We start from the raw sequence: 26,229 nt of genomic DNA, 5'->3' as shown, positions 1-26,229 counted from the left end.
AACCGGGTAACTGCCTGGTGGTCTTACTTGCTGTCTCACGGATCATCCCCTTCAACACCAGCTCCGGCTTCGACCTGCCGGCAGTTTATATAAAAAACTCAATTCTATAGTCACCCCTTTCAGATCCTGCCGTCGTCACGGTGCCGTCTATCGGTTGACTATATGATGCGCTATCACTTTCGACTCCCGCTTGATGCCCATGCTTGTGATCGGTACTGCTAATTGGACTGGATTTGGCGAGAGATGGGACATCTCTCGTTCTCTTATTGAGCGTTCGGAATCACCGATACCGTTCTTGTCCCACGATGCGATTATGTGCTTGATGCACGATAGGGTACCTGCAGCTGGGTGGTGGCGGAGTGGGAAAAGCGGTGAAGGTGAATGGCATATTAGTTACATCTCAGAGCTGTTCTTGCACGTATGAGGTATTGTTAAGTGACTTGCGAAACCAGCAGCGGATGCTCGGCCAAGAGAAGAGAGCGACCCCCCACGGTGCGAGATCTAGACCTTAGAGGGAAGAGAGAGGGCCGCGGACGACGTAAAGCCGGGCACAGAGCTAAATTGTGACGAATTGACGACTCGGTATTGGTGTTTGTGGTTACCATTTCGGCGTTGTTCGGGCTTACACTAGTCCCCCACAGCCGTGATATGTGAGCTGCGCGTTAGAACAACACACGCTTTTAACCCTTCGTGGATATCACGGGATCAGCCATCGCTCTTCTGCGCAACGTGCCGCAACGGACAGACCCAGTAGCCCCTGCGAATCTTTCTCGCACGACAATGCGTCCAGATGCGGAGTTTCTGCGCCAAACCATCTCCGGCTAGATCGCTCGGGATCCCGTAAGATGATCGACCTCGCTCCCTTTCATGACGCCAGCAATCGGCGGGTCCGTTCCACGCCTTCCCATCTTTTCGAAGGTCTCGGCCGGGGGGGCGAGGGGGGTTGCCAGATGCCCCCCATCGAACATCCGCCTCATGAGAACAAGTCAACGACTCGGTTACGTTACACACAGCGACTCCTCTCGATGTCTTGATCCGGAGCATGATATGCAGCGTCATCGATCTACGACGAGCGGCGTCGACAGCCTGCCTGATCAAGACAAGCAACACGGACTGAACGAACCGTGAGTTGCGTATGTCTTCCGTCCCTTCATTCATGACCAGCGACCAGGGCGCTCGCGCGAATAACCCTTATTACATAGTACACAGGATGTTGGGAGAAGGGCCTTAAGCTCCCACGCATTCTAAGTTTTGAACACCGTGTGGGAGGGTATAAGTCGCAACCCATTGGCTACTTCCGCGCAACTCGAGACGGATAGTGCCCAATGGGACAAGGACGGCGAGACTGAAACTTCAGGGAAGCTGATTCCCACGGCGATGAGTTTTGTTACAGCCCTCACCCCTTGGCAGACGGAGAGAGCGCGCGCAACGGGATCTGTCAGCGGCGCCCGAAGCGTCCGATTGAGATGGATGAGACTCCCATAACCGTCGGACCGCAATTCTCCCGCATAAGATGATCGGCAGCCGGTGCTCCGGGTCGCTGGGGAAACGAACCACAGATTTGAGACGAGAGAACAGCGACGGCGGGCCCGAAAGGGTGAGAGGAATGGATCGTTTGGTATGACCGTGGCACTACATACATCACCGTTAACCGAGGGAGAACCCACGAGAGATGACAAGAGCGTGTGGCCGTTGCTTAAGAATGGCGACATGCAGCAGTTGCAAGCGGTAGTTGCAGTAGAGAAGTAGCAAAGGAGCACAGCAGCAAGCCATCAGACCTGAGACGGGTGAAAGACGGCCCTGCGATGCGCAGGACGCGACGAGCCTTTGACTCCCTCGAGCTGCTGCCCTATCACAACCGTTAGAGAAGCTCTCGCCCGCATGAGCCTACATTCTGGAGCCCGATGGCGCCAATGGGGGGCACTAGGGGCCACAAGTTCTTTGAGAGCATTGCTCGAGGGTTGAATGGTGTGCTGGCGAACTTCCCTTGGAGAGGGAGGGGTGAGGGGAATGGGGGAAGTCCAATCGCTCTGCTCGTTTGCAGGGCCCGAGTCCCACTCTCGAATCTGATGGTTCGCGCCTCAGCCCCGGGATCCCTCGCCATGTTCTCCTCTCCCTTCTTGCCTCCGTGTTCTCGACGTTTCACCCCGATTTGAAGCACCCGCCCTGTTCAACATCAAACCATCGATAGACACTTTGGGGAAAAGCGCTCATCCAAATCGTCCCCCCCCCTGCTCATGCTCATGACCCAACTGCTACTTGCAAGCCTGTTTTTGAGGACAGATTTCTTGGTGGTGTCGTGGCGACGGTTGGTACCCAAGTGTGCAAGTGTGCTGTCGGGCATGAAGATGAAGCGAAAAAACGCGAACAAAGTGGGAGCGCAGCCAGCCAGTGGTCCGCTGGTCCTCTTTTCAACGCAACCGCCCGCCTCCCACCTCATCCGGGCTCAGCTTGGCCAAGCCGTGCCAGAGATGGGTCCCTCCTGCCGCCCTGCACACCCCGCCGTCCTGGCCTCTCATCAGGGCGGGAGGCCCCACTGTAATTTTCATCCGTTGAGGCCTTACGGAGTACGCAGGCCGTTCCACCATACAGCGCTTCCCAAGTCACTCGCCCAAGCAAGCAATCGACCACTCAAGTCACCACTTATCCAGTCATCGTTTTTTTTTCTCTTTTTTTTTTCTTGTTTGTCTCACCTTCGCCCCCTTGATGAAGTGGCTGCAATGATTGAACGAGTTCTTACAGCTTACTACGAAATACTGGGCATCAGCTAGGGAGTCAGATACCATCAAATCCACCGATTTGAGTCTGTGCAGCCCAAGACCGGTAGTTCAAACAGGGCTGCAGGGTTCCACCCCAGGTTAGGTCCTTTGGAAGGATACTCGATTGGGCGAGAGAGGAATTGAACGCCCATTTCAATGAATGTTTTTTTTTTTTGCTTTCGGACGGCTTCGATTCTTCCTCGGCCACACCGGGCCATTCCTGCGGAGGCATGGAGGACAAAGCAGGCCTTGAAGGACAGACTTAGTAGAGATAGAAAGAAATAGGCGCTGGCAACGCACCAGCAAACCGCTTCCGATTCCTGTCTTTCATGGATTACGCCCCACGCTTCCATTGCGGCAATCGGGCGACCCCGGCAGACGCAGCCCATTCTCTGCCTCGAGACGCCGAAAATCGAGCCCAGCGGCAGTGCTCAATGCGGCAGCGAAACAGACATGCGCGCCAGAATCGGCGGCTAATTGACACTCGTTCCTTAGAACAGATCATCGAGAAATCTTTGTTGCTGCCTCATTGCTGTTTTGTTGTCCAAAAGAGGAACAAAACGGGAACTGTGGCAGAAGCAAGCGGGGAAAGAAGACGGGAGAGGGGATTGGTGACTTGATCCGCCCCGCTGGGGCTGCCCCTCTCCTCTGGGAACGACGGGCCCTGCCTGTTGAAGGAGGACGGGAGCCCTGCCTGGCTTTCCCGTCTCGGCGCTCTTTGCTTGTCACTCTCTCTTACTGTTGTTGTCAGCGCTTCCCATTCCCCAGACGAACCGAGCAGCGGTCCCCTGCCTGGCCGCCCCATCCCGTCCTCCACTCACACTGCCTTACACCCCCGCAGTGGAATAAAACTCGTCACTGTCCCGTCCCTCCACCTTTTTCGTCGTATGGAGCCCGACACCTCATCCCAATCCTTTTCCGTCCCAGCTTGCTGCCGTCCCAACTCCGCAGCCATCACCTCAACTTTACCCAACCTTTCCCTGTCACCAACTGACCACGACACCCCGAACACCGATTCACTCGACCACTGTCCGCTGTCCGAACTTTTATATTCTGATCCATAACAACCGCTTCGTACCCGCCGCTCCATCCCAACAAGGGCCGGTTTCCATTTCACCGTTGGGCTATTCTCGCCCAAGCCGCCGAAGCCGTACACCGGCAGCCGCAATACCCCCAAGACTATCGCGGCCCTCCCTCACGACGAGCTCCTCACCCAATTCTGAGTTGCAAAACACACCTTACTTCCGCGAGCGCGGGCTCGGACCGCCATGTCAAGTCGAGCACCTGTAATCGCGTCTGTTGAAGACGTTGACGAGCTTGGGAACGTTATTGCAGGAACCGGCCGCTACGCATCCTCAGTTGCCCCGAGCAGCCCCGCCAAAGAGCAGCCCAACACCGGCCGAGCAAGACGGGATAAGCACAGGAGAGGTTCTTCTTCACCGATAACGACCAGCGTCGTCACCGACTCCGACTCTACGCTGCACCCAAGGAGAGACTCTCTCAAAAAGCCCACCAACAAGGACCGCGAGAAGCCGGTCCCGAGCAAAAAAGCCCTCATGGCTGCCTCACGCCCGTCGGTCAAGCACTCAAAAACGGCGCAGGGTATACCGAGGGACATGGAGGCCGCATACTACGGCGTTGATCCAACTGTCACCCCCGCTACCAGTCGGCCCCGCGCCCAAAGCAGGCCGGCGAGCTTCTACGCCAGCGGCGGGCCCCCACGCCCTCCACCCGCAAATGCCCGGTTCTACGCCAGCCAAACGCCCGGCCCCTCTCTACCGACATCGTTTCCCCCTCCTTCGTGGATCGGCCCCGGCCCCGGCCCCGCCCCCGGACCAGGCCCCGGACCAGGGCCAGGTCCAGGACACGGGCCATCTCCGTTCGGGCCGCCGCCGCCGTCATCAGGCCCTGTTATCATGCATCATCACCAACCTGGGCCGCCCCCGCCGCCCCCGCCCTCCGACTATTTTGCTCGCCCTCTTGAGTCTCGCTTTGGTGGTGGCGGCGCCGCTGTCCGACCTCAATCGTCGATGGGTTTTCGGCCGCCCCCGCCCCGCGCTATCGAGTATGATGACTACGAAGACACAAACGACAAGTCACTCGCCCGGCGACCATCGGCGACCCGCAAAGTGTCCAAACATGACGATGACAGGAGAGCTATGCCTCCACCGCCGCGCCGACCGGCATCTGCTCGCCCGATTGCACTTGCTTTCCGTCCTCCTCCGCCGGCGCCCGCCCGGCGGCACGAATATGATGACCATGATGATCACGATGATGCTCTATTCCACGAAATCTCCCCGACGGTGTCAGGGAGCTACGACTATCCGAGTCCACTTGCTTTCCGGCAGCCGCGGCAAAGCTTTGGCGCTGAAGCCGTGTACGAGGATTACCGCACCATAGTCGCGGCCGGAAAAGGCCGGCGTAATTCGTACTATGGCGGCAACTCCGGTTCTTCTGGGAGTGCCTACGAGGACAAGATCCGACAGGCCAGTCGTTATCAGGACGACGTGGGCGCCACTTCACATCTGCCCTTGACCGCAGAGAGCCTCCGGAAGGCGGGCCGGAGCGGCACCAGCAGCAGGTCTACCCGGAGCTCGGGCAGCCAAGACGAGAGCGACTACAGGCAGTCGGCCACCACTCGCACGACAAGGTCCACTGCGCCGGGGCCCAATAACGACGAGGACGTCACCATCAAGGTGAAAGGCAGCACCGTGCTCAAGTTCGGCAACACCGAGATGCAATGCCGAGACGGGGCTGAAATCAACATCATCTCGAGGAGCGGCGGCGGTGCTGAGATTCGTGGCGCTGCCGACAGCGACAGAGCCAGCTACATCGACCAGGATGACCGCCGGACGAGGGTCGACATTCCCCAGTCTCGCGCCCGCGCCGCCTCACGCGCCAAGTCACGTCCTCGGTCGTTCTCGCGCCCAATCTCGAAATATGACGCCACACCTAAATATGACGGTATGTCTCAGTACGATGCCATGTCCAAGTACGAGCCTTCAAGGTACGACGTGGGCCCTGACTACGATCCGTATCCTTCATATGCCCCGGCCCACGCCCCGCCCCTACCACCCCCATATCCCGAGTACCCGTCGTCGCTTTCTTCGCGGCACGGGGATGGGTACTTTGGGGCATGATACTACTAGCCATTAATGGTACCGGGTACAATACGACAACGAAACGGAATGAGAGACACAGTTCGGCGGGCAAAGCAGGACGATTTTGTTAGCGAAAATTTGGGTTGCAGGAGGGTGGTTCTTCGGTAGCCCCGATGGATGGATGCAGAGGGGGTTGATGATAATGACGATGATAGTGTTTCTGTGCGCAGAGGCATTATTGACCTTCACTTCTTCTTTTTCATGTTTATTTTTTTTTTTGGCGGGCACTGTCTATTAGTTATGATCTAGCGAGCGTTGGCTTATGTTTTGTTTGATTCCCTTCTTTGTTTTTGTTGCTTTTGGAGACAGAAGTAATCATGTAACTGGCGGATCTTGTTTTCTTATACCATCCTGTTGTTTGCTTCTCATTCTTCAATTCTCTTGGGGGCTAGAATATTAGCATGGCTCTTTTTTGTTAAATCTCATTATGGCCATCTAAACTATTACGGTTGCTCATTTCTCTTCCTTTTCCTCCCTCTTCCACCTCGTTGGGTCTTTCCAGATTTGAGAACGGCAAAATTCAAGTAAACAAACTTGACTTATACCCTAAAATCTAGCAGGGCGTTGGGGAGCCGGGGGGCGGTATGAGATCGGAATTGGGGGCCAATGAATGCCACTTAGGGACTTCATTTTCTCGCGTCCTATGACACACACACAAGACTGATATCAAAATTTCACAATCCTAATTTTTGCGCCTGATCGAGTGTAAAACCGTTGTTGCTTTGATGTGTTGTCCGATCTCTCACCCCTGTTGCCTTGTAGCCGCGGAACAAGGATCAGCTATTTTTGGCACCAAGTCTAAAGGGCCACACAAAAGTCGATAATTTGATGGAGAGAAATTCGGTAATCTGGCCATTTGGAATCCATCAGTTTTGGCCCTGTGTAGGACAGAGCTACACGATGACAGCTGGGTTTGGTCGCTAGTACGATTCCCTCGGGTTGTCAAGCCACCGCCATTGAGCGTCAACCGCGGTCTGTCGATACGAATCGAAAGGCGCTGCTGGGATAGCTAACTCGCAGCGGTCGACGACTTGCGATCCAAAAATAGCACCGTGTGATGACGTACACAAATCGACGCAATACTGAAACTTGATACCCGCTTAGAAACCCAATTCGCGCCGGAAAAGGCCCATGCCAGGACGTTAACCTCGGCGGTTCATGATACACAGCGCCTATCGGTAGCCTCACCATAACATCCTTGCGTTGACCTGACCAGGGCTTTGGTGTGGGTTTGCCAAGCGACCGAAATTGGATGTGGTCAAAAACCAGGGTGTTTGACTTACACGACGAAATACATAGTGTGGCTCTTGTCCATAATCATGTCACGGCTCATTATGTCTGGGAGCTATAGACGGAAGGGATACAGCATACACAGTATAAGTTCTCATAGCACTACCCTACTTGGCGGGCTAATTATTACAAAATGAATACATAGTAACCTATAACCGACACCTCGTCCACACACTCGAATACAAGTAGTCCACACCAAAGGGAGTACACCCCTTAGCACCTCACAACCTCTCATATTCGGGGATCTTAAACCCGGACGCGCGCAGCCTCTGAAAAACACGATCCGGATCGTACTTATTAGCCGCAGCCCGCAGCTTCCCCAGCGCATGAGGCCCGATCGTCGCGAGGGGATCCTGCTCAGCGCCAGCATAGTTCAAGTACTGCCAGCCCCAGCCGACGCCAAGATCCCTTGCGTACGCCTCGACAGCGGCGGCCCATGCCCGCACGATCGGGTACGCCTTCTTCTCGTTCTCGGCTCCGTGCAGGCCGAGCTCAGCTAGGAACAGGACGCCGTGGCTACCGCTCTTTTGGATCCAGTAGTCTAGTCCCATGACGTTGCCGCCGCGCTGGATGCCGTGGTCCGCGATGACTCGGTTTAGAGGCTGGAAGGCGCACATGGTGGTGAAGTTGCCGTTGCCGTCGTCGCCTGGTAACAGCTTGGTTAGCTTTGTTACGGCTATCTCGTGTTGCTCCGTGGCGAATTTCATGACGCGGGCATCGTTGTTGAACGCGAGTGAGAACCAGATGTTTCTGTTCAAGTCCGGTCAGCTAACTTGGAAGCAATCACAGTACACATAGGTACCCGGCAAGTGCTTGTAAAGGTAGTACTGGTTCTGCTAACTTACCGGTGTCCCGCCGGCTGGGCCGGGCCCTCCGACTTGACAAGTTCGGTCATGGGCACCACCATGCCGTTCTCGGTCAGGATCTTGCCAGCCTTGCGGTAGCCAGCAACCGCCGGAGGGTCGGCGACACCGATGGTGTTCTCCAGGCCCAGGTGGATAACCTTCCCGCCGGCGGCCGGGACGTGGCCAAAGTACAGGATCGAGGTCGTGTTCTGGTCCAGGTGGGCCTTGTCGGTGAAGTCTACCATGGCATCGATGACGCCGCCACCTGCGGATGGGTCGTATGAGATGAACTTGCCCCAGATCTCCGGCTTCGCAGGATTGGGGTACTTGATGGTGCTCAGGTCGAAACGTGTGACCAGGCCTAGGTTACCCGATCCGCCCTTGAGAGCGACCCAGAGGTCTGGGTTCTGCTCCGCGTTGGCGTTGATGATGGACCCATCTGCAATCACTACCTCGAAGTTGACCACATTATCGCATCCCAGGCCGTGAGAGGCTGAGTGGAACGAATTGCCGCCGCCTGTGAGGAAGCCGCCGACGCCGACTGAGCCTGCACGGCCGCCGGTGGCTACTACCCCATGGGGTGCCAGCGTTTCGTACACACTTTGCCAGTGGGCGCCTGGTTGGATGGAGGCAATCCCGGTTTTGGAGTTGTACGTCGTCTCGTTCATATTGCCTGTTCGAGAAGAAATCGAGTTAGCGAAACCACTTTTTTCCTCTTTTTTCGCCGCTCGGGAACGGAGAGTGAGCCAGCCCAATGTAAGGAGAGCATTCAGGAAACAGAAACTGGATTACCGAAATCAATCGTGACACCGTGCTCGACGCTATTCGAGAGGGCGAAGGAGCCGTGTCCACCTCCTTTCACACCAAAGGGACAGTGACCCGCGACGACTGTCGTGATGATAGTAGAGACATCTTCGGCCGTAGAAGGGAAAACCATACACCACGGGCTGAGAGCGGCGCTGGTTGACCAATAGGACTCAAGGCTCATATGGTATGTCGTCTCGTTGGGGAAGACAACACTGTGTCCCAAACCAGCTGCCACAAGTTTCCTGCACTGCGCCGAGTTTAGCGAGACATCAAGTACGCCAGGCCAGGGGTTCCAGTGACCAAGGACGAGGAGAGAAAACGGATCACACTAACGCAGGAGACCTCAGGCCAAGGGCCGCACTTAGCTTCGATGCCGGTAGCATAGAACGCAGCGGCCACGGCCAATGTGACCAAAGGCGCGGTAAATATCCCCATTCTGTGGCTGGGACCGGTGGTGCGCGGAGCTTCGAGAGAGTAAACGGCGCAAGAGAAAGAGAGTTGGAAGACTCGACTTGTTCGTGACAGGCAAGGTAACGTAAGTATGAGTACTCTACCACCTTGACAACGCTGCATACAACAGCACATCATGTTTATCTGGGCACACGACTCTTTTATCAAACATCCGATCATCGGCCCGGAGCATCAGTCTAGCCTTCGGGGGATATGTCGTCCCGGTCCGTAGTCCTCATATCCACTCGGCCGCCGATACGATGGAAGCGATAGGGCTGATCTTCTGGGGCTTCCGGGCATGAGCGACATCACCTGGGATGTCAGGATGGATCGCTTGGGAAGCCAGGCGCGCCAGCGCGCAGAGCCAAGCAGCCAAGCAACCAAGCCACGTCGCGCGTCGGTCGCTGACGTATATACACAGCACTCATTGGCTTCGCATTTAATACGACAGACCAAGCCTCATAATCCCCTTTTCCAGATCGTCGGGCCAAATGAGAGTAACCTTGCCGTGCCTCTCGGGCCGAGGCCACCGGTCCCTTGTGTCGGGACGAACCCATCCCGACCCGAGTTACAGAGAACTCTTGTCCCGGCCCGGCGTTTCTAACTCTCCGGCGTTGACGGGCATTCGGAGCTCAATCTTGGGACAAGGTCCTTCATTGGACGCCGCTGGGTGCTTACCTAGGGCCCAAGATGCCAAGGTTCCGGAGTTTCGTGAACGCTCTGCATTTATTATCCCAATACGGAGTATTGTACACATCGTCGACATTGGGGTAAACCGCTGTTGGTCACTCCTACAAAGTTCTAGGGTTTGCATTGTCAGCTCTGCTAGGAAGCCCTCGGTGAAACTATGAACTGAGCATGAAGAAGGAAAACACACGCACACCGGCCAGCCACGGGAACATAGTACTGCGCAGAATTGAACCGAGATGAAGGCACAGCCGTAACAAGGGAAGGATGTGGCGGATTCAATTATCCGCCTAATTTCAAGATCTGATAAGTGGTTCTCATGTCATAGGAAAATGGCACTTGACAAATCCACGGAATTAATTGACTGGCTCCATCGGCAGAACAAAAAACCAAAGAAAACAAGAAAGCAAGGGCTCTCTGTGCACTCAAAGGTGAGGATGTCCATCAATTCCACGCTGCAATGATGTGGCCGGTTTAAGGTTGAATACAAGGAGGTACCGTTGGCCAAAGTTCTCGATGTGAGAGGGGGGAACGAAGACAAAGTGAGTCGACATTTTCAGCCAGCGGATACTGCGTATGGTGGTTCAATGGATGTGCTGAACAGACTCCGAGGTGAGCTGAGAAAATAACCTGGGGCGGAAAGTCATCAGAAAAGGAGGATGGCGGCCAAGAGAGTTGTCTCTTCTTCTTGTCGAGGGGTAGCAGGACGCATCTTCAGACGACGTTAGCCTCTCTGCGGGGATTCAGACTTCAACTTTGGTGGGGGGGGGAGGGTCCGGTGGGCCGACCGCGTTAAGTGCTTGCAGATGGTTGCTGAGTGGTTGCTAGGCAATGGCCCGAAGGTTTGTTTACCAACGTCATCTTCATTGTGTGAGTGGGGTGGGGGTCAGACTCAAGATTTCTGCGACCTAATTGGGTGATGGACAACATTGGCCTTCAAGTTAACGTTAAAATTCGGGCCATTCAGCTATTTATTAACTCCTGTGTACTGTGTAACCAACCTGTGTAACTTGTTTGGGATTTGACTGGTTCGTCTGGTTGCCTGGTGTTGGTATCTGGCCCCAACCACTCTCATTCGTAGCGAGAGGAATCCATGCAGACCCCTGTCCCCAGCCTCCCGGTTTCTGGGTGAACCAGAACAATCACAACACATCGCTCCCTCCCAACACCGGCAACCCGTCTTCCTCTCACTCTGTCAATTTGGGGTCACCAACCCACCCGGTTGATCTTTTTTCTTCAATCATCGTGCAAACTACTCGGACTTCTCGAGCATTTCGATTCTGAGCCCGACTTCTTTTTTTCGACTTCACCTTTGCATCGACGGCACTTTCGTGTTGCTTGGCTGGGTGACCAGCGAAACCAGCCAGGCATTTTGACATCCTTTTGCCGTAACTATGGCACCAGCGATTCTCAGCGGCCTCCTCGGCCGTCGGTCCGATGTTGCGTCGCTTGGGCCGTTGGCTGCCCGTACGATTCTGCTCGCGCGAGACGAAACCTCTCACGAAAACGACGACCCAACTCGGGGTGCTATGCGGCCACAGGACATCAACAACAACGCCGTGTTTGCCGTCTTCGCCCTTCTTGGCGTTGCCTTCGTTCTTGTGGGGATTTGGTTCTTTTTCTGGGCGAAGAACGGCGGGTTTTACTTTAAGAAGCGCGACTGGGACGATTACAAGTCCACGGTTCTGCGCCGTAAGGGCCCGAACGGCACAATCTACTCGGACGCAACACCCAGCACCATTCTCGGCGGAGGTAGTGTTTACAAGGATGTGGACGACGGTACAACCACTACGGGTGACGATCTCACCACAGTGGTGAGCGCCACGACGGGTATCACTGGTATTACCGGCGGTGTCTCCGACTTTTCCGGCCGGGAGAAGCGGCGTAAGAAGCGGGAGCAGAAGGAGCGCGAGAAGGAACGTCGGCGAGAGGAGAAGGCGCGCGAGAAGGAGGAGCGCAAGAACCGTCGCAAGGTCGATGCAGACGGCGTCATCGTCGACGAAGAAGCCGAGGCGGAAGCTCAAAAGCACCTCCGCGACTATCGCCACGAGAAGCCGGCCCGTGTCGGCGGCATCAACCGCGACGCGGACGGCTCTGAATGGGACGGCTCAACCAACCCGAGCTGGTCAACCATGAGCCCCAGCCACGCCGGCGGAGCCGCGTCCACCGATGCGGGCACCGATGTCACCTCCGAACTCATGCCCAACCGCGAGCGCACCCCCACTACAACCCCCACCAAGAAGGACGCCGGCCGTATTCGCAAGGTCTACTCTACCGCCGACAAGAATGCCGCGCGCGAGAACGAGCGCATGCGCGCCGAGGCTCGCCGCATGCAGGAGAAGGGACGCGCGGCTGCGAGCAAGCCCAAGCGTGACTTCAGCTTCACTCATGGGGCGGATGAGACCATGGCCCTGCGCCGTATCGAAGAAGCCCCCACTGAGAGTGTTGTCAGCGGATCGTACGTCTCGGAATCCACAAACGACTACTCTCAGAGGGAGAAGCGCGCGCGTTCGCGCTCGCGCCACAGGAGTGCTGCGGTCCCCCCCATCGAAGAGAGTGAAGTTGGCAGTGCTCCGAGCGAGGTTGGCACCAAGGTCTACACCCACTCGCACCACATCCCGACGGCGGGCAGCTCTGTCGCTGGCACTTCGGTGACGGACTACGCGTATGCTGAAGAAAAGCGGAAGAAGAGGGGTGGTGCTGGGGCGAGGAGGAACCGCGAGTAGTCTCAATGTTATAGGCCGGGAGCGTGTGACGAGAATTGATTTCATGATCATAATGTGCGACCGAGCGGTTAGGGCGTGAAGGACGGTTATGGGATGGGACGTTATCATTCTTTTTTATATGTAGGCGTTGATGGGCATTACTGGTATGACGGGGCAGCAGTAGGGTTGTTCGAGGCTGGGTGGACTATGTCGGGTCACGTATGTATGTATTTCATGTAAAGAAGTCAATCAATCAGCACGGAGAGCGATTTGATAGTTTTAACCACCAGGTCCAGGCCTACAAGAGCGGATTTCTTTTTGTTTTCAAGCTTCTCAATTCCTGCACTACGTACGCTGGTGTGTATCAAGTCCTGAAGTGATTGGAATTGTTAGATATTTGTGTCTTCAACGCTCGACCACGCATCACTCGAGCCGTATTTCGGCATTGAGCGGGATCACAAAACGGCAACTGGCTGTCGCCTTGGCCATCCGTGCAACCGGATCCGAAACACGAAGCCGACCCCGGCCGTGTTGTAACCGTCGCGCCGCCGCCGCGTTGTTTCTGAAACCAAGAGTGTGGCCCTGAACGCAGGGCCCACCCAACCCAAAGTTGAAATACCCTGTAGCCCTGCGAATTGGAACACTCCAAACGACCAAGACTAAGCTTGACGGAGACAGCGTCCCAGCGCGGTCGCCGGCTTTTACACTACATGCATAGTTGCGCTTAGATAAGTACAAGAAGGATACAGGCATCCATCGCATGGTAACCCCCACGAAGATAAGAGAAGAGAAAACGCCTCGGAATGTCAGAAGGTCGAACCACGACCCGTCAAGCCAGACGAAAGAAACGGCCATATAAGCCGGACCGGTAGACACTCCGCTTGGTTTCCGATTCCGAGCTGACGGGGTGCTTTGGTGAGGTGGTGAGCTGTCTCGCTCGAGGTTGTCCGCTGGCGCTGGCCAGATGGATCCAAAGGGGCAATCTTCGGCCGTCCCATCCGGGCGGTGGTCAAATCCGTCCATTTGACCATTTGATGCGCCAAGAACTCCCCCGCCACTTGATAATGCACTATCCCCGCCACACCAGTGGAGCTCCATTTGACTGATAGGGCCTCAACAGCCTGCGCCCTCTCACGGGTCAAGCCCAAGCGCACTGCTAGGCGGCTCCGTCTCGGGACCAACACCAGGCGAAACTGGGCCATCACCGTCCGTTCATCCACATCCTCCTCTTCCTCCAATAACCCTTCACTTTACACCCCGACCACACCTCTTTTGCGCCCCATGGCTTCTTGATCTTTACCTCTTCCATTTTCTCATTTTCAAATCCTCGTCTTCCAATTCCTGGCGATCATTGACGAGCGGGCGGCGCCTTCCTTGCCTTCATTCCTGTTTCCTTTCCCCTGGCTTTCGTCATTCGTCATTCATCTCTCTTGACCCGCATCACCTCCCCACCTGCGCCAACGCCTGCGCCTGCGCCAGCGTCACACCCCGTCAGTCCTCGTCACCCAACCGACGCTCCCGACACTCGGACTTCGCGGCTCTTCACAAGCACAAAGAAACAACGAGCCACACGCCCTGCCTATTTCTCCCGTTTGAACCGCTCTCCTGTCATCGCCGCCGCGCCTTTGCTGCGCTTTGCGTATCCGAGTTTCCGCGATAACAGTGTCGTCGCAACGGTCCGTTGTGTCTGCACACATCGTCACGCCAGCATCCACGCCAAAAGAGGAAAAGAAACCAGGGACGGGCTCAATCTGGCGATCGTAGGGAAGAGCGCTGCCTAACGGCGGGCGCCCCTCAATCCGGAGCTGGAATTCTTCAACTGAGGCGAGACACGATTTCTCACAAACCTAGGACATTACAACATCTTATTCAATATGGCCAACTACAGCCCGGGGCTGAATGGCATCGTCATTGGCCTCTTGTCGTCCTTCGGGTCCGCGCTCTTGATCCTTTGCATCTTCTTAGTCTTCTACTTCTTCCGATACACGGCGTCTGGACGCATCTTTCTTGACCGGATCGGCCGGCCCGGCGAATACGATGACGAACAAGCGTTTGCGCGCGAGGAGGCCGACGCCCTCGAGGTGATGGACGACATGGAACGGACCGAATACCTCAGGGCCAAGGGTAGGCGGATTCAGCTTTTGGGCTCACCTTTCCCCGCGTGTCGGAGCCTGGATTGATCCTTCGTTGCTAACCGACTTTCACAGCTTTCATCGCTGCGAACCCCTCTGAATCGGCGCAAACCGATATATCCCTATCACAATACCTAGCCATCCAGGAAAAGGGCGTGTCGGCATGGGAGTTCGAACCTGAATTAGAAATCGCCAACTGCTTTGTCGAGGCCAGGACTGAGATTGAGTTCTTCGATTCGGAGTGCACAGTCATGAGCAATCTGCCCGTCCCCAAGCAGAACGACGTCTATTACTGGGAAACAAAGGTTTACGAAAAACCCGACAGCACGTTTCTCAGCATAGGAATGGCCACCAAACCTTATCCGCTTTTCAGGCTACCAGGTAAGGCGCGAGCCGGGACACACCTACTCCAAGCAACTCAGAACTAATCAGCAACAGGTTTCCACAAGACTTCGGTCGCATACCTTTCCAACGGTACCCGTCGCTACAACCAGCCTTTCAACGCGACCCCTTATGGCCCCCAGATCGTCCAAGGCGACGTTGTTGGTGTCGGATATCGCCCTCGATCTGGGACCATATTCTTCACACGGAACGGGAAAAAAATGGAAGATGTGGTGCACGGCCTGAAATCGCCAAATTTCTTTCCTTCGATTGGGGCAAACGGGCCTTGTACCGTGCACGTCAACTTTGGCCAGGCCGGTTTCGTGTTTATCGAGGCCAATGTGAAGAAGTGGGGCCTTGCCCCCATGACCGGTTCTCTCGCACCACCACCACCTTACGGGGTAGAAACCGACACGGTCCTCCTTGCCACCGGAACGAAAGATGGCTTCACGAGTTCTCCAGCCCGGGGTCACCAATACAGCCACTCCGCTCAACTATACAGGCACGGCCACAACACACCCGCTCACGGCCACGGCCACGGCCGCTCCAGGTCGGGAAATTTCCGTATGCTTTCTCCGACGAGCCCGGGGCCCCTCCGCAGCCCCACCGATATCTCCCTCGCTCAACTAGTACCGACAGATGAGGGCGGCGAGCCCAGCAGCCGTGGTACGGGCAGGCAAACCCACGAGTTCCGGTCAAGCCCCGCTGGGCCAAGCATACACGACCCCGATAACCGCCCACCCCCAGATTATACCAGCCCCGAGCACTCAGATGAGGAAGGGACTGAGAGTCGAAGAACAAGCAGTGATAGCGAGAACGCGCCATTAATCCGTCTGACCAGAAGTCGCGGGGCATCCTCAGCCACTGTCCGGAGTAACCACAGTAGGCCGACCCCGCCGCAAACGAGTGGCCCACCCAGCCCACCGATCCCTACGTACCAGGATGCGATTCGGCAGGGAGCAGGGAGGGAACGAAGTGATAGTACGCGGAGCACAAGGAGTGTAAGAGCATTGCGGTGATACGGAAAGCAAGAAACAGGCTTGGGCTGGTGTTGTTATCTCTGTCTCCCCTTTTCCTTTGTGAGCAGCCATGTGGGCTGGGACTTTATACCCTGGGAACCTGTACTTTTTCTACAACAGAGCTTTGTTGGTTTTGTGATTTTGTTGCAGCCTGAGACAACCTGGGGAATGGAGTTTTGCAAGTAAGGTGGTTTTATAGGGCATTTTGAAATTCGGGAAACGGTACGGGGGAGTGGACATGCTTCTTTTTTTGATCTTGTGGGGGTTAGGGTGCAGTTTGCGTATCATCCCTAGAGTTGGTGGTTTAGGGTTCTACCAGGTCCAATCGAGCGTTCGATTTGAATTGTTCCCCCATGTCTTCTTGTCTGGCCCTCTTCAACTGATATGATTTACATGTGGACGGCGGTTCCCGGATACGTTTAGCGAGTTTGTGGACATCCATGCTCTAGTACTATATCAAGAACTGACCGCTGCACTTTTCGAGTTTTAAATGTATCTCGAAGATGGTCAGTGTAATAGCGGCCCCGCTAGAATTGGGGCCGCTTACAACACTAGACATACACTGCTGACTCCAACGTCGTGCCATTTGCTTCTCACCCGCCTAGTTTTTGCTTGGTTTCCCCCCCCCCAATTCCTGTTCTTTTATTCTGCCGTTTTCTTTTTAATACTTCTTCACCGTCTTATGTCAAATGCCTAACTCCGCTCAGTCGAGTTATGTTTGAGCGGCTGCCCCACACACTGACACTACTCCTCCAACCATCCTGGGACCTTGATCTCTCCTTGAGGTCTCCATAGCCGTTCCAACGAGGAATCCGCGTCCGGTCTCGGGAAGAAGGCGGAGAGGGGGAAGTATCATTCAACTGAGAAGATTGCATGAACAATATGATGCGTACTACTTTGGTTCCTATTATATTTGATATTGTTAGGTAGTGGGGGTTAATAGCATGATCACAAAACGTTCACTACTATCGTATCATGAGACAAGGTCGGGCTGCCAACAAGTATATTTCCTCCTCTCGTACAATTAATTAGATTATCCTACGCCCACAAAGGATGTCAACCCATCCACTAGCTCCTTTCTTCCTAGCCCAACCCATGTCCTTTCCCAACATTCTGCCCACGCGAGGAAATACAGCAGTACATATCAAGCAGAAACAAGAGAGAAAATTAAAGAAACGGGAAACATAAAACAATACAATAAGCCATTATAAACGCCGCCCAATGCAGAGAAACCCGAGAAAACACCATTGTGGTCCATACAAGTGAAATACAAACCACATTTTTCCTTCCTCCGGACGTAAGTCAAGATAGACATCCATCCATAGCCGTGTTCTCTCTCGTAATACACATTCCTCCACAAGCCGAGAAGAAAAAAAGAGAAAAAACAAACAGCTAAACCAAACCAAAACAACAGTCGCTATGCAGTTGGGTATCGTGATCATAAAGGAGTGAAATTCTATGCCGATGAAAAATGGCTTGATCATTGGTACAGTGTCGGTGAGTTGTATGTGTCGTCAAAGGAGTGTCTAATACCGATGGGGTATAATAACTGTTCCGATCCGCGGAAAATGCCAAAGGAAAGTCTATAGTTTGTTTTCGGATAGGACCAGCCAGTGTCGCGAAAAAGGCGTAATAAGGAGCGTCATAAGTGGGTATCTTCGATGGTTTGTTGTAACAAAGGAGCGTCGTTGCATCAAAAAATGCAAAATAAAATAAGATATTAGGGTGAGATCGTCGCAGCCGTAAAAATGAGTGAAACACGGCATGATAATGTCGTGGGTTCGGTGCCATCTTCGAGTTGTTTGTTGTTTGTTGTCTTTGATCGTAAAAAAGGAGGGTGGTGTACAATTGCGTCTGTGTTGAGGTGAAGAAAGAAGCCGGCAAGCAACTCGGATGCTTGTAATTTCAAAAGGAAAAAATAAAAATAATAAAAGAGGTGGTGCCGTCAACGCTATGCGTAGGTCGCAGAATCCGGGTAGCTGCCGCTAGAAGGCCTTGCCCTTGCCCTTGGCCTGAGAGCTCAGCGGGACAGTGGGGGTGATTTCCGTCGGGGTCACCTCTGTTGGCGTAATGTCTGCCGCGGGGTCGCCCTGCTCTGTGTTTGCTAACGGAACGAACTGAGAGCTAGGTGAGTCGGGGGCCGAAAGCAAGGCCTGCCCGGCGCCCAAAAAAGGCGAAGGCATATGGGCCGGCAGCTGCGGGGGAAGCCACGAGTAGAGATCCTCAGGGGGCGGATGATCCGGACTGGTGCTCAGATAGGATGAAGGCCTGGTCGTCATGGTTAATCACGGTTGTCCTCGCGAGCCGCGGCTGGCAGACCTTAGTGTGTGGGCCACAGTTAGGTCCACACGGTCTGAATTGGAGAAACGAACCCGACGCCATAAGTGTTGGAACCGCCCAGCATAGGAGAGGCAGCTGCGTAACCGACACCGTAGGGAGCGCTGTCCTCAGCATCACTGTACACTACCGGGGAGTTGTCGCTAAAGTCGCCAAACGTGCTCGAAGCCGGGCTGTACCCGCCATATGACGGGCTGGGGATGTTGAGGTAGTGTGGATTGACGTAGGGCGACGACATCGGCATTGGGCTGACGGTACTGTTGGCCGGGCCAGACTCGGGGATGACAGACAAGTCCTCCGTGCTGTAACTGAAAGCCACGTTCTCCCCGTAAGGCAGGTACTCGGAGGACAGGTTCGCCGAGAGCATCAACGGGGAGCCCTCGTTCATGTACAAGCTGGGCTGGTCGAACTGCGGGAACGAGGGCGTGCGCACGGGTTGAAGCCATCCCATCCGGGAGCGGAACTCGTTAACGGTCTCAATGGGGAACTCCATCAGGTTGAGCGGGGTCTGCAGGTCGCCGTCAAGGTGGCCGGAGTTGCGGATGGCATACAGGCGCCGAGCAATATCCTCGACGGGTCCAATAGTCATGCTCCCAAAGTAGGCCGCGCCGATCTCGGGGAAGAGGCGTTCCATAAGCAAAGCAGCCGTGTAGTAGTGAGCAATGACCACCAATGCGCTAGGCGATGCACCATTCTTTTGCAAGTACATGACAGGCAGCCAGAACAGCCAAGTGCGAAGGGGCTTCAGGCGGTCGAACTGCTGGGCTACCGACAGGGAGGAGGTAACTTTGCGAGAGCCCTTCATGAAAGTTATGAGCTGCGTGACCGGCTTGGTATCCTCCCGATTCTTCTTGAGGTACGATTCGAGCTTCTGGAGCTGCTGCAAAACAGGTTGGAAGGCTTGCAGGTCGTCCTCACGGGGCTGGCTTGGCTGATGATCCGGCGTGGGGGACGGCGGGGCTGTCGGGAAGGTACTGCTCTCTGCAATGAAGTCGCCAAACTGAGACTCGTGCTTCCAGGGATCCATAGCCTCAATGACCTGTTTGTGGCGGCACTGTTAGCGAGGGTTCCCTCTCTCTCTTCACCATTGTCACGCCCGGGGAGGACTCACCGAAGAGGTTCCTTGCATGAGTTGGGTCCAGCTCCGCCTATAAAACATATTAGTTCCCGTCTGCGTTTGCCCCGGATAGGTGCATTGTATTGCTTACCAATCTGTGGCCTGCCAGGAGAGGACCAGCGAGGCAGCAAGGATGGCATCGGAGGTTTCCCGAGAAAATGTGTTGATGGCTTCCTGCAGTCCTTTCAAAGCGGCACCACGGTGCTCGTAAGCCATATTGCCAACAGTCGGGCAGCCAGTCAGGTACGCAAGATGCATGGCGGAGAAGGCCAGCAGCGAGTGCAGCACGTAGCGGTGAGACGCGCCGATGCGAATAATCCTTGAGGAGCCTGTCAGTGCGTGCTGCGATAGGTCTACATTTCCCCCCCGAGAGGTATTTAGCTTACGTGGGAATCTGCCGGGTCCAGAGGGCAAAGTCATTGGCATCAAGCTCCTGCATCTGATGGCTGATGGAAGCAACATGATGGATCAACCTCAGATCTTCAAGGCTGAGGAGCTCCGGGGCCGGCGCAGGGTAGACTCCAAGGCTGGGGAACGGGAACATGCCCGTGCGGCGCCACTGGTCGATAGTAGCCTCGATTTCCGGCGTCCACATGAGGTCGGGCTTGTCGGGCGAGCCAGCCCTGTCTTCCGGCGCAGGGGCATCGTTGTACGGGCATCGGATCTTGTGCTTAGTGCAGTTACGGCTGGGGGGCGTGTCAGTTATCCACGGGTTTTGAAAACAACGCCCGAGTCGACTATCCATACCATTGAGGAAAGTTCTCATCGCAGCGAATGTGACGCCGCTTGCAAGTCTCACAGCCCTTGCGAGACTTGGTGTGGCTAAATAAAAAAAAAGAAACACCGTCAGTACTTCGCAGCCAAACGAAAGACACAAAGCTGTATCAGCATCAGAGAGTGGATAACTCACCTTCGACGAGGGGGGCCACCACCGGGACCGGCCATTATTACGAATATGAAGTAAATATAACAAAAAATAAACGAAAAAGCTATAGACTGGTCAACAATCGCCTGGGCGAACACGAGCGTTTCAAAAGCCAAAGCGGGTATGCTAACGTGAAGTAAAAACACGATGTGCCTTTGTGGTCACAAGGTAGCGAACGTGGTGAGTTTCAGGTAGGGGGGAACACGGGAGGGTCGTGTCAGATTGGTGCCGAGGGTTCGCCTGGAAGGGCACAAGGTAGCCCTTAGCAGGTCTCGAGGACGTGGGCCGAGAGTGGGAGGCGGGAAGCAACGGGGCTGGTGGACAACGAGCGATGAGCGAACGATGACGGCCAAGAACAAAGCGAAAGCCGAGGTCTAGTCCAAGCCTCGGATCTTGTCGAATTTCCCTTTGAGATCGATCTCCCTGACTCTTTCTCCTGGATGTTCTCCCCTTTCCTTAACGGTAGCGATCGTGTAGTACTTCTTTGCGTCCGAGAGATACAAGAAACGTGGTTTGAGCGAGAGTGAGTGAAGCGTGTAAGCTAGGCCTTGCAGACAGGCATCTACTTCCTAGAATGGCGGGTGATGCAGATGGTTGTTGATTTTACGAGTTTATCACTGAAAGGCGGTGCGGTGGCGGATGAGAACACAAAACTATATGAGTCGTGTGGATGGGTGTGAGTTTTGAGGGTGAAAAGGCGGAGGGCGAGGGTGGTGGTTTTTGCGGTTTTCGTTTCGAGCTCTCTCCAACACAAACAAAAAAGAAACAAGCGAATGACAGGAGTCAACGAGGACTTCCTAAGGGTGGGTTGCTAAAAGCGAATGTGAGTCGTTGAGGTACAGCGACGGGCTGGGGCAGCGTTGATGATGTATCTGAGAGATCAAGAGAGTAGGGGACCGCGCCGTTGGGGGAGCCGCACAGTTAAATAGCGTCTGTGTGTGCTGAGTGGTGCAAAGCGCGGGATACTACCAGCCCGGAGACCCGCTGCCCCAAGCCGCACCAAAACCATACCAAGCCTCTTTGCCCCATCGGGAAACCCAGGCGGCCAAGAGTGGTCCCCCATTGACAACACCATGTGCTGGTTGCCCCACTCATAGCCCCAACGGGATTAGGGCATGGGGTGGGACGGATGAACAAAGAAGGAAATCGCAAGCCGGGACGGGCCCTGATGATTTGCAGCCCGTTGGTTGGCTTTTTTTTTTTCTTCCTTCTTTACCCCCCTCTCTTTTGAGAAGCGCACGATTAGTTTCCATTTCCTCTCCACCACAGCCCTGGTAAGATACCTCGATACCTACCACCGCGCCCTGGGGTGAAGGCGCCGGCAATAACTATGTCAGCCGCGAGAAAGGCTTAGTTAGATTTGCCGACCCCGGACGGAGAATAAGACGACGTGCCCCGACGAACAGAGAGGCAGGAGTGGCACAGCACAGGAATCGGTTGCGGGAAGGGAGGCAGCGGGATGAGGCAAATCGGCATCCCACGTTCGCTCCCTAACGCAGGATGCGGGACGCAGCGTGCATCACCAGTACGCACGACGGAGGACCTCTACAACATAGTAACTATAGTAACTCTGAGAAAAGAGGATCCGCATCGTCATCGACTAGGAAGACGGCTGTTCCTACCGGCCGGCAACGGTTTCTCCTGATTTTTTATTCGCTCGGCTGATCCGCGGTTGGGACCGAGTAGGGTGCTCCATTTCATCGGCCATCTTGGGAGTGCAGTACTCCCTTGATCGCTCAGCGCTGCCCTGGCCCTATTCGACACCTTGCTCTCGAAACACTGTGGAAGCCGGCGGGTAGATGGGCGTTGGTATCGAGAGGCCCAAATGCTGGTTCAAGGTGACGGTGGGGGGTGGGTGTCGATTCATGCGGGTGTGAAAATGTCTCCGGATGGTCTGACCAATGTGATTGTCCTGCGGCGTTGAGCAGACGAAGCGCGGCGAGGGATTGGGAACTTGGGAATCCCGCACACAGCTGCGAGGTCTTCCCAATGTTACGTTAACTTGGGGCAGAGTCTGACAAGAGCGCAAGAGTCCAAGTGTGCAAGTGTGCCCACGTTCAAGCGCTCGCTTGGCTGCCCGATGACGGGGTTCAAAGCGGCTGTGGAACGGTCGGCATCTTTGTTTGACACAGGTGTCCCGCTTCCGCATTCGAATTTTCGGCCTGATGAACTCCGTGGGTGTCAACACACAAAATTTGTTGACCCATCTGGAGCGAAACCGGTATTGGCCAACAATCGCAGCAGCAGCCAGTGGCCCTCAGAGGGGCGTGAGAACGAGGAGCGGCCTTTGATCTTGGGGCGGAGCGCTCGCTAGCTGTCCGCTGACTGGTTGCTTTTCTCCTGGTTTTTTTTTGGGGGGGGGGAGGGGGGTTGTTCTTGTGGTGTTTGGAGAAGGGGGTGTTCGCTTGGGGTTGGGCTCTCAATCCAGCGGATCCATCAGTCACAAACCTCGGGACTCAGCACACACCGCAAAAATCGGCCCACGGAAGAGGATCTCGGGACTGAGTCCCCAGCCAGTCATCCGCTCAAGAAACTTGGCATTAACAATGTGAAGACCCTGGAACCACCGGTTGTAATGTTTTTCTCAGTCACAACTCAGAGCAAGCCACCCCTTGTTTGACCTGTGTTACATATCAGGTTTCCATCGCGTGTCCTCGAGAACGTCCAGTGTCAAGGAGTCAGGTCCTCGGCGGGCTTTTGTCCCTCCAAAGCTTCCCATACCTAGTTAGCCATGACCGTAAATACAAAATTCCCGTCGGGTGTAAAACCGTTCCCCCCCACCCCCCCGTCACGAAGGTACTGCGTTGCTATCCACAACTCATGATTGTTACAGCTGCTGAAAGATTTCACTCTCTCACCGAGGACATCAATCTCGAAAAGAGTCAAGAGCCACAGATGGTGCTGGTTGTCTCGTTCGGTTTCTGATGTCGATACTGAGACCTCAGTTCTCAATGGAGTGCGGGGTTCAGGGCGACCGCCAAGCCCCCTTGGCATAGGGGCCAATGGGGTTTGCAGAATGACCTGGCGCTGCAGGCCAAACCGCATTTCTCGCATTGGGGTGACTCGCTAGGAGGTTTGCACACCGGATCCCTCGGCCATTGCTGCACAGACCAGGGTCAGGGGTTCCCGACGATACCAAAGTCCCTTCAGTCGCGAGGAAACCCCACCACTCTTTCGGAGGAAACTCGATGAGTTGGAGGCTTGCTGTTTGAGCTCCTTTTTGTCCCTCGCTATGAAGGGTGTCTCTGGCTGCCTTGGCCCCTTGGCCACATCATCAAGCTCTAGTCGACGCACAAGGAGCCCTTCCAGTACTGTCGTCTTGGGACCTTCACCCACAGACCCACTAGAGCAAGGGCCGAGCACCGCCGCCCGCTCTACGGCATGGCAGAACGGATGCTAGACATGGTTGATGTGGTGAAGGCGTTGATCCTGGGGTGAGTGCAATCGATAGACATGTTGAATCCTGCCTTCGTGATGTGGGCGGGCGCCGGGCGGCAAGTGAGGGTGCCGACTGAAAACAGCCCGATGCTCCGCAGCTTCGTCGAGCATCCCGAAAGCGATTCTGCGAGATGGCGAACCCCCTGCTAGGCCTGCTCCAAATCCTTGCGTCGATGGCTGGGAGCGGGGGGTGTCCCGCTAGATTTTGCACTTCTGATTGGTCAACGTAACCGTTTTCTCGTGTCCATTTTTGGCTTTCCGCTTTGCGTCTCACGCCCCTGCTCGAAGCAATTGCATCTTTCCCCTCATTCCCCGAAACTCGGGACTCTTCGATTTCTTCAACACAGGTCATCGGTATTGGTTTCGCAGGTCCCCAACCTGCCTGTTGGGGTTGGAAGTTTTTGTCTCCAACGCTCCCCATTTTCCTGATCTGTGGATCAAAATCCACCTACACCAAAAAAGTTACTTGGTGTGCAAAAAGGGTAAACATTCAAGGGACGAAAAAGGCTGAGAACGGGACCTATGCCGAAGGCGACTCTGGGTGCCTGGTCCGCGCCCACCTCGTTCGCTTCACCGCTCAAATCTCCACCTCTTCCACATCTCTCCGGGCACATGACTCTTTCCCTCTTGAAGGACAAACGCGACATTCGCCAGGCCCCCGAGGACGTAGCGCTCTTGTGCCAAGTCTGTCTAGTCTCGTGGGTACTTCCCATCGGCATCGCCCAGTCGCGTGGGCATTTCTGCATCGCCCGCGGAATTATTACGTGTCGCCGATGCCGTGGGAGTCTAAGACAATCTTTTTTTGAACCTCATCAACGCCGGAGCGACGGGCGAACGCCAGCGGGTTGTCAAAAAGACCATCTCATGGGCGCGTGCGTTCACTCGAGGTGAGACATATCCCATTCCGGACTAGCCAGTTTCTATTCTTGAAGTTAGGCTTTTGCACGCAGATCCACCCTGACGTCTGCCCGAATGTTCCCAGCTCGGCCGAACTGGACGGGCGGGGAAGCCAGAGAGCCAATCAGTGTAGCCCGCCAAGCAACCGACACTGATCTGCTGCGATACAACGTTCCACTTCTCGTTCTCCATGATCATTCTCCAAGCTTCTCGCACAACCCCCACCCATCTGAGCGGTTTCTGAAGTGGGCTTGGTGGGCTTGCATTTCAAAATCGGACACCGTTTCGCTGAAACCCGTAGGCCCAATAAATACGTGGGTACTTACATGTCGGTGCTCGGCTCGCTTGAAAAAGGCTCAGCCGCGATGGCTCGTCGTCAGTCACAGCTCCACACAAGTAAAGGAACCACCAGGAGAATATATCCCCTGCACGCAGGTCCTCAAAAACCGCTGCGGGCCCGGCAACCAACGTGGGTTGAGGTGCACGCCCACCGCCAATTGGAAGAGCGGCTCCCCCAACTTTGACAAAAAGGGAGCCGACTCACTCGTGCGTGGAATCAAAAACATCCTTGGCCGGCCATCACCAAGACCTAAATGGCCAAAGTGACCCCGCCTACCCCCTGTAGATCCGGTGGCCCTCTGTTTGCACCCGGCAAACACCAAGGGATGTTGGTGATGAGACACTCTCGGGCAGGTCCCACCTCGGTCAAATGGCCGCCGGAGCCGATGAAATATCTTAGACTTCTTCTCGATTTCGTCTAAACCAACACTTTCTATCCCAATAACAAGATGGGGCGGGAAACCCACGAGGTGGAAGGTGTGCAGCAGCCCGGCGCTACAGATTTCGAGAGGAGAAGGAACTCTACTCTGTACTCAATCAAGTCCCTCGAACGATGTAAAGACGGATTTTCGGGCAGCATATCCGCGGACGAGCTTCGGGCCTAGCGATGCCCGAGGCTATCCTCCAAGGTTCCTCACTGCCGGCATCTCGCCGGACTTTCCCTCCGCTTTCGAACAAGGGCGGAACCCCGAGGTGCCGGCCCCGGATGGCCCATCTAAATAAAGTTTAATATTCCGGCCGATTCGTTTTCCCTATCGGGACGCCGCGTGGTGGGTCCCCTTGCCCGGGCGACTGGCCCTAAAAAGATCTCTCACGACTGCAAAACTCGACGATAGGTTCATGATTCCTCTGCCATTCCCCGAGTCTATATCCGTATTGTGTTTTTACTCGCCTTCGTGGATGGTATTGTACGACAGCCAGCGATAATTCTGCCCCCCCC

The 26,229-nt window shown here is 55.2% G+C and overlaps 5 protein-coding genes across 5 annotated transcripts; 3 read left to right on the top strand and 2 right to left on the bottom strand.

Moving 5' to 3' along the window:
• Nucleotides 1-4,027: 4,027 nt before the first annotated feature.
• Nucleotides 4,028-5,899, top strand: C8A04DRAFT_24053 (uncharacterized protein; the record flags this gene model as incomplete). The annotated part of the gene is made up of 1 exon (XM_062778950.1): nt 4,028-5,899. The coding sequence occupies one exon, from the start codon at nt 4,028-4,030 to the stop codon at nt 5,897-5,899; it is 1,872 nt and encodes a 623-aa protein (XP_062641623.1).
• A 1,532-nt stretch (nt 5,900-7,431) lies between these two features.
• Nucleotides 7,432-9,297, bottom strand: C8A04DRAFT_33718 (FAD binding domain-containing protein; the record flags this gene model as incomplete). The annotated part of the gene is made up of 4 exons (XM_062782570.1): nt 7,432-7,960; nt 8,056-8,782; nt 8,908-9,109; nt 9,196-9,297. The coding sequence occupies 4 exons, from the start codon at nt 9,295-9,297 to the stop codon at nt 7,432-7,434; spliced, it is 1,560 nt and encodes a 519-aa protein (XP_062641622.1).
• Nucleotides 9,298-11,393: 2,096 nt separating this feature from the next.
• Nucleotides 11,394-12,725, top strand: C8A04DRAFT_24051 (uncharacterized protein; the record flags this gene model as incomplete). The annotated part of the gene is made up of 1 exon (XM_062778949.1): nt 11,394-12,725. One exon carries the CDS (start codon nt 11,394-11,396, stop codon nt 12,723-12,725), a length of 1,332 nt encoding a protein of 443 aa, XP_062641621.1.
• A 1,853-nt stretch (nt 12,726-14,578) lies between these two features.
• C8A04DRAFT_8702 (concanavalin A-like lectin/glucanase domain-containing protein) lies at nt 14,579-16,236 on the top strand (the record flags this gene model as incomplete). The annotated part of the gene is made up of 3 exons (XM_062785211.1): nt 14,579-14,828; nt 14,912-15,217; nt 15,269-16,236. 3 exons carry the CDS (start codon nt 14,579-14,581, stop codon nt 16,234-16,236), a joined length of 1,524 nt encoding a protein of 507 aa, XP_062641620.1.
• Nucleotides 16,237-18,221: 1,985 nt separating this feature from the next.
• C8A04DRAFT_8547 (uncharacterized protein) lies at nt 18,222-20,635 on the bottom strand (the record flags this gene model as incomplete). Its single annotated transcript, XM_062785154.1, has 7 exons — nt 18,222-18,504; nt 18,609-19,612; nt 19,685-19,721; nt 19,782-20,009; nt 20,077-20,376; nt 20,438-20,512; nt 20,601-20,635. 7 exons carry the CDS (start codon nt 20,633-20,635, stop codon nt 18,222-18,224), a joined length of 1,962 nt encoding a protein of 653 aa, XP_062641619.1.
• Between the last annotated feature and the right edge of the window lie 5,594 nt (nt 20,636-26,229).

The sequence above is a fragment of the Dichotomopilus funicola genome (assembly GCF_033296635.1).
Source record: "Dichotomopilus funicola strain CBS 141.50 unplaced genomic scaffold C8A04scaffold_1, whole genome shotgun sequence".
NCBI classification, from domain to species: domain Eukaryota; kingdom Fungi; phylum Ascomycota; class Sordariomycetes; order Sordariales; family Chaetomiaceae; genus Dichotomopilus; species Dichotomopilus funicola.
This window is presented reverse-complemented; position numbering and strand designations above follow the sequence as displayed.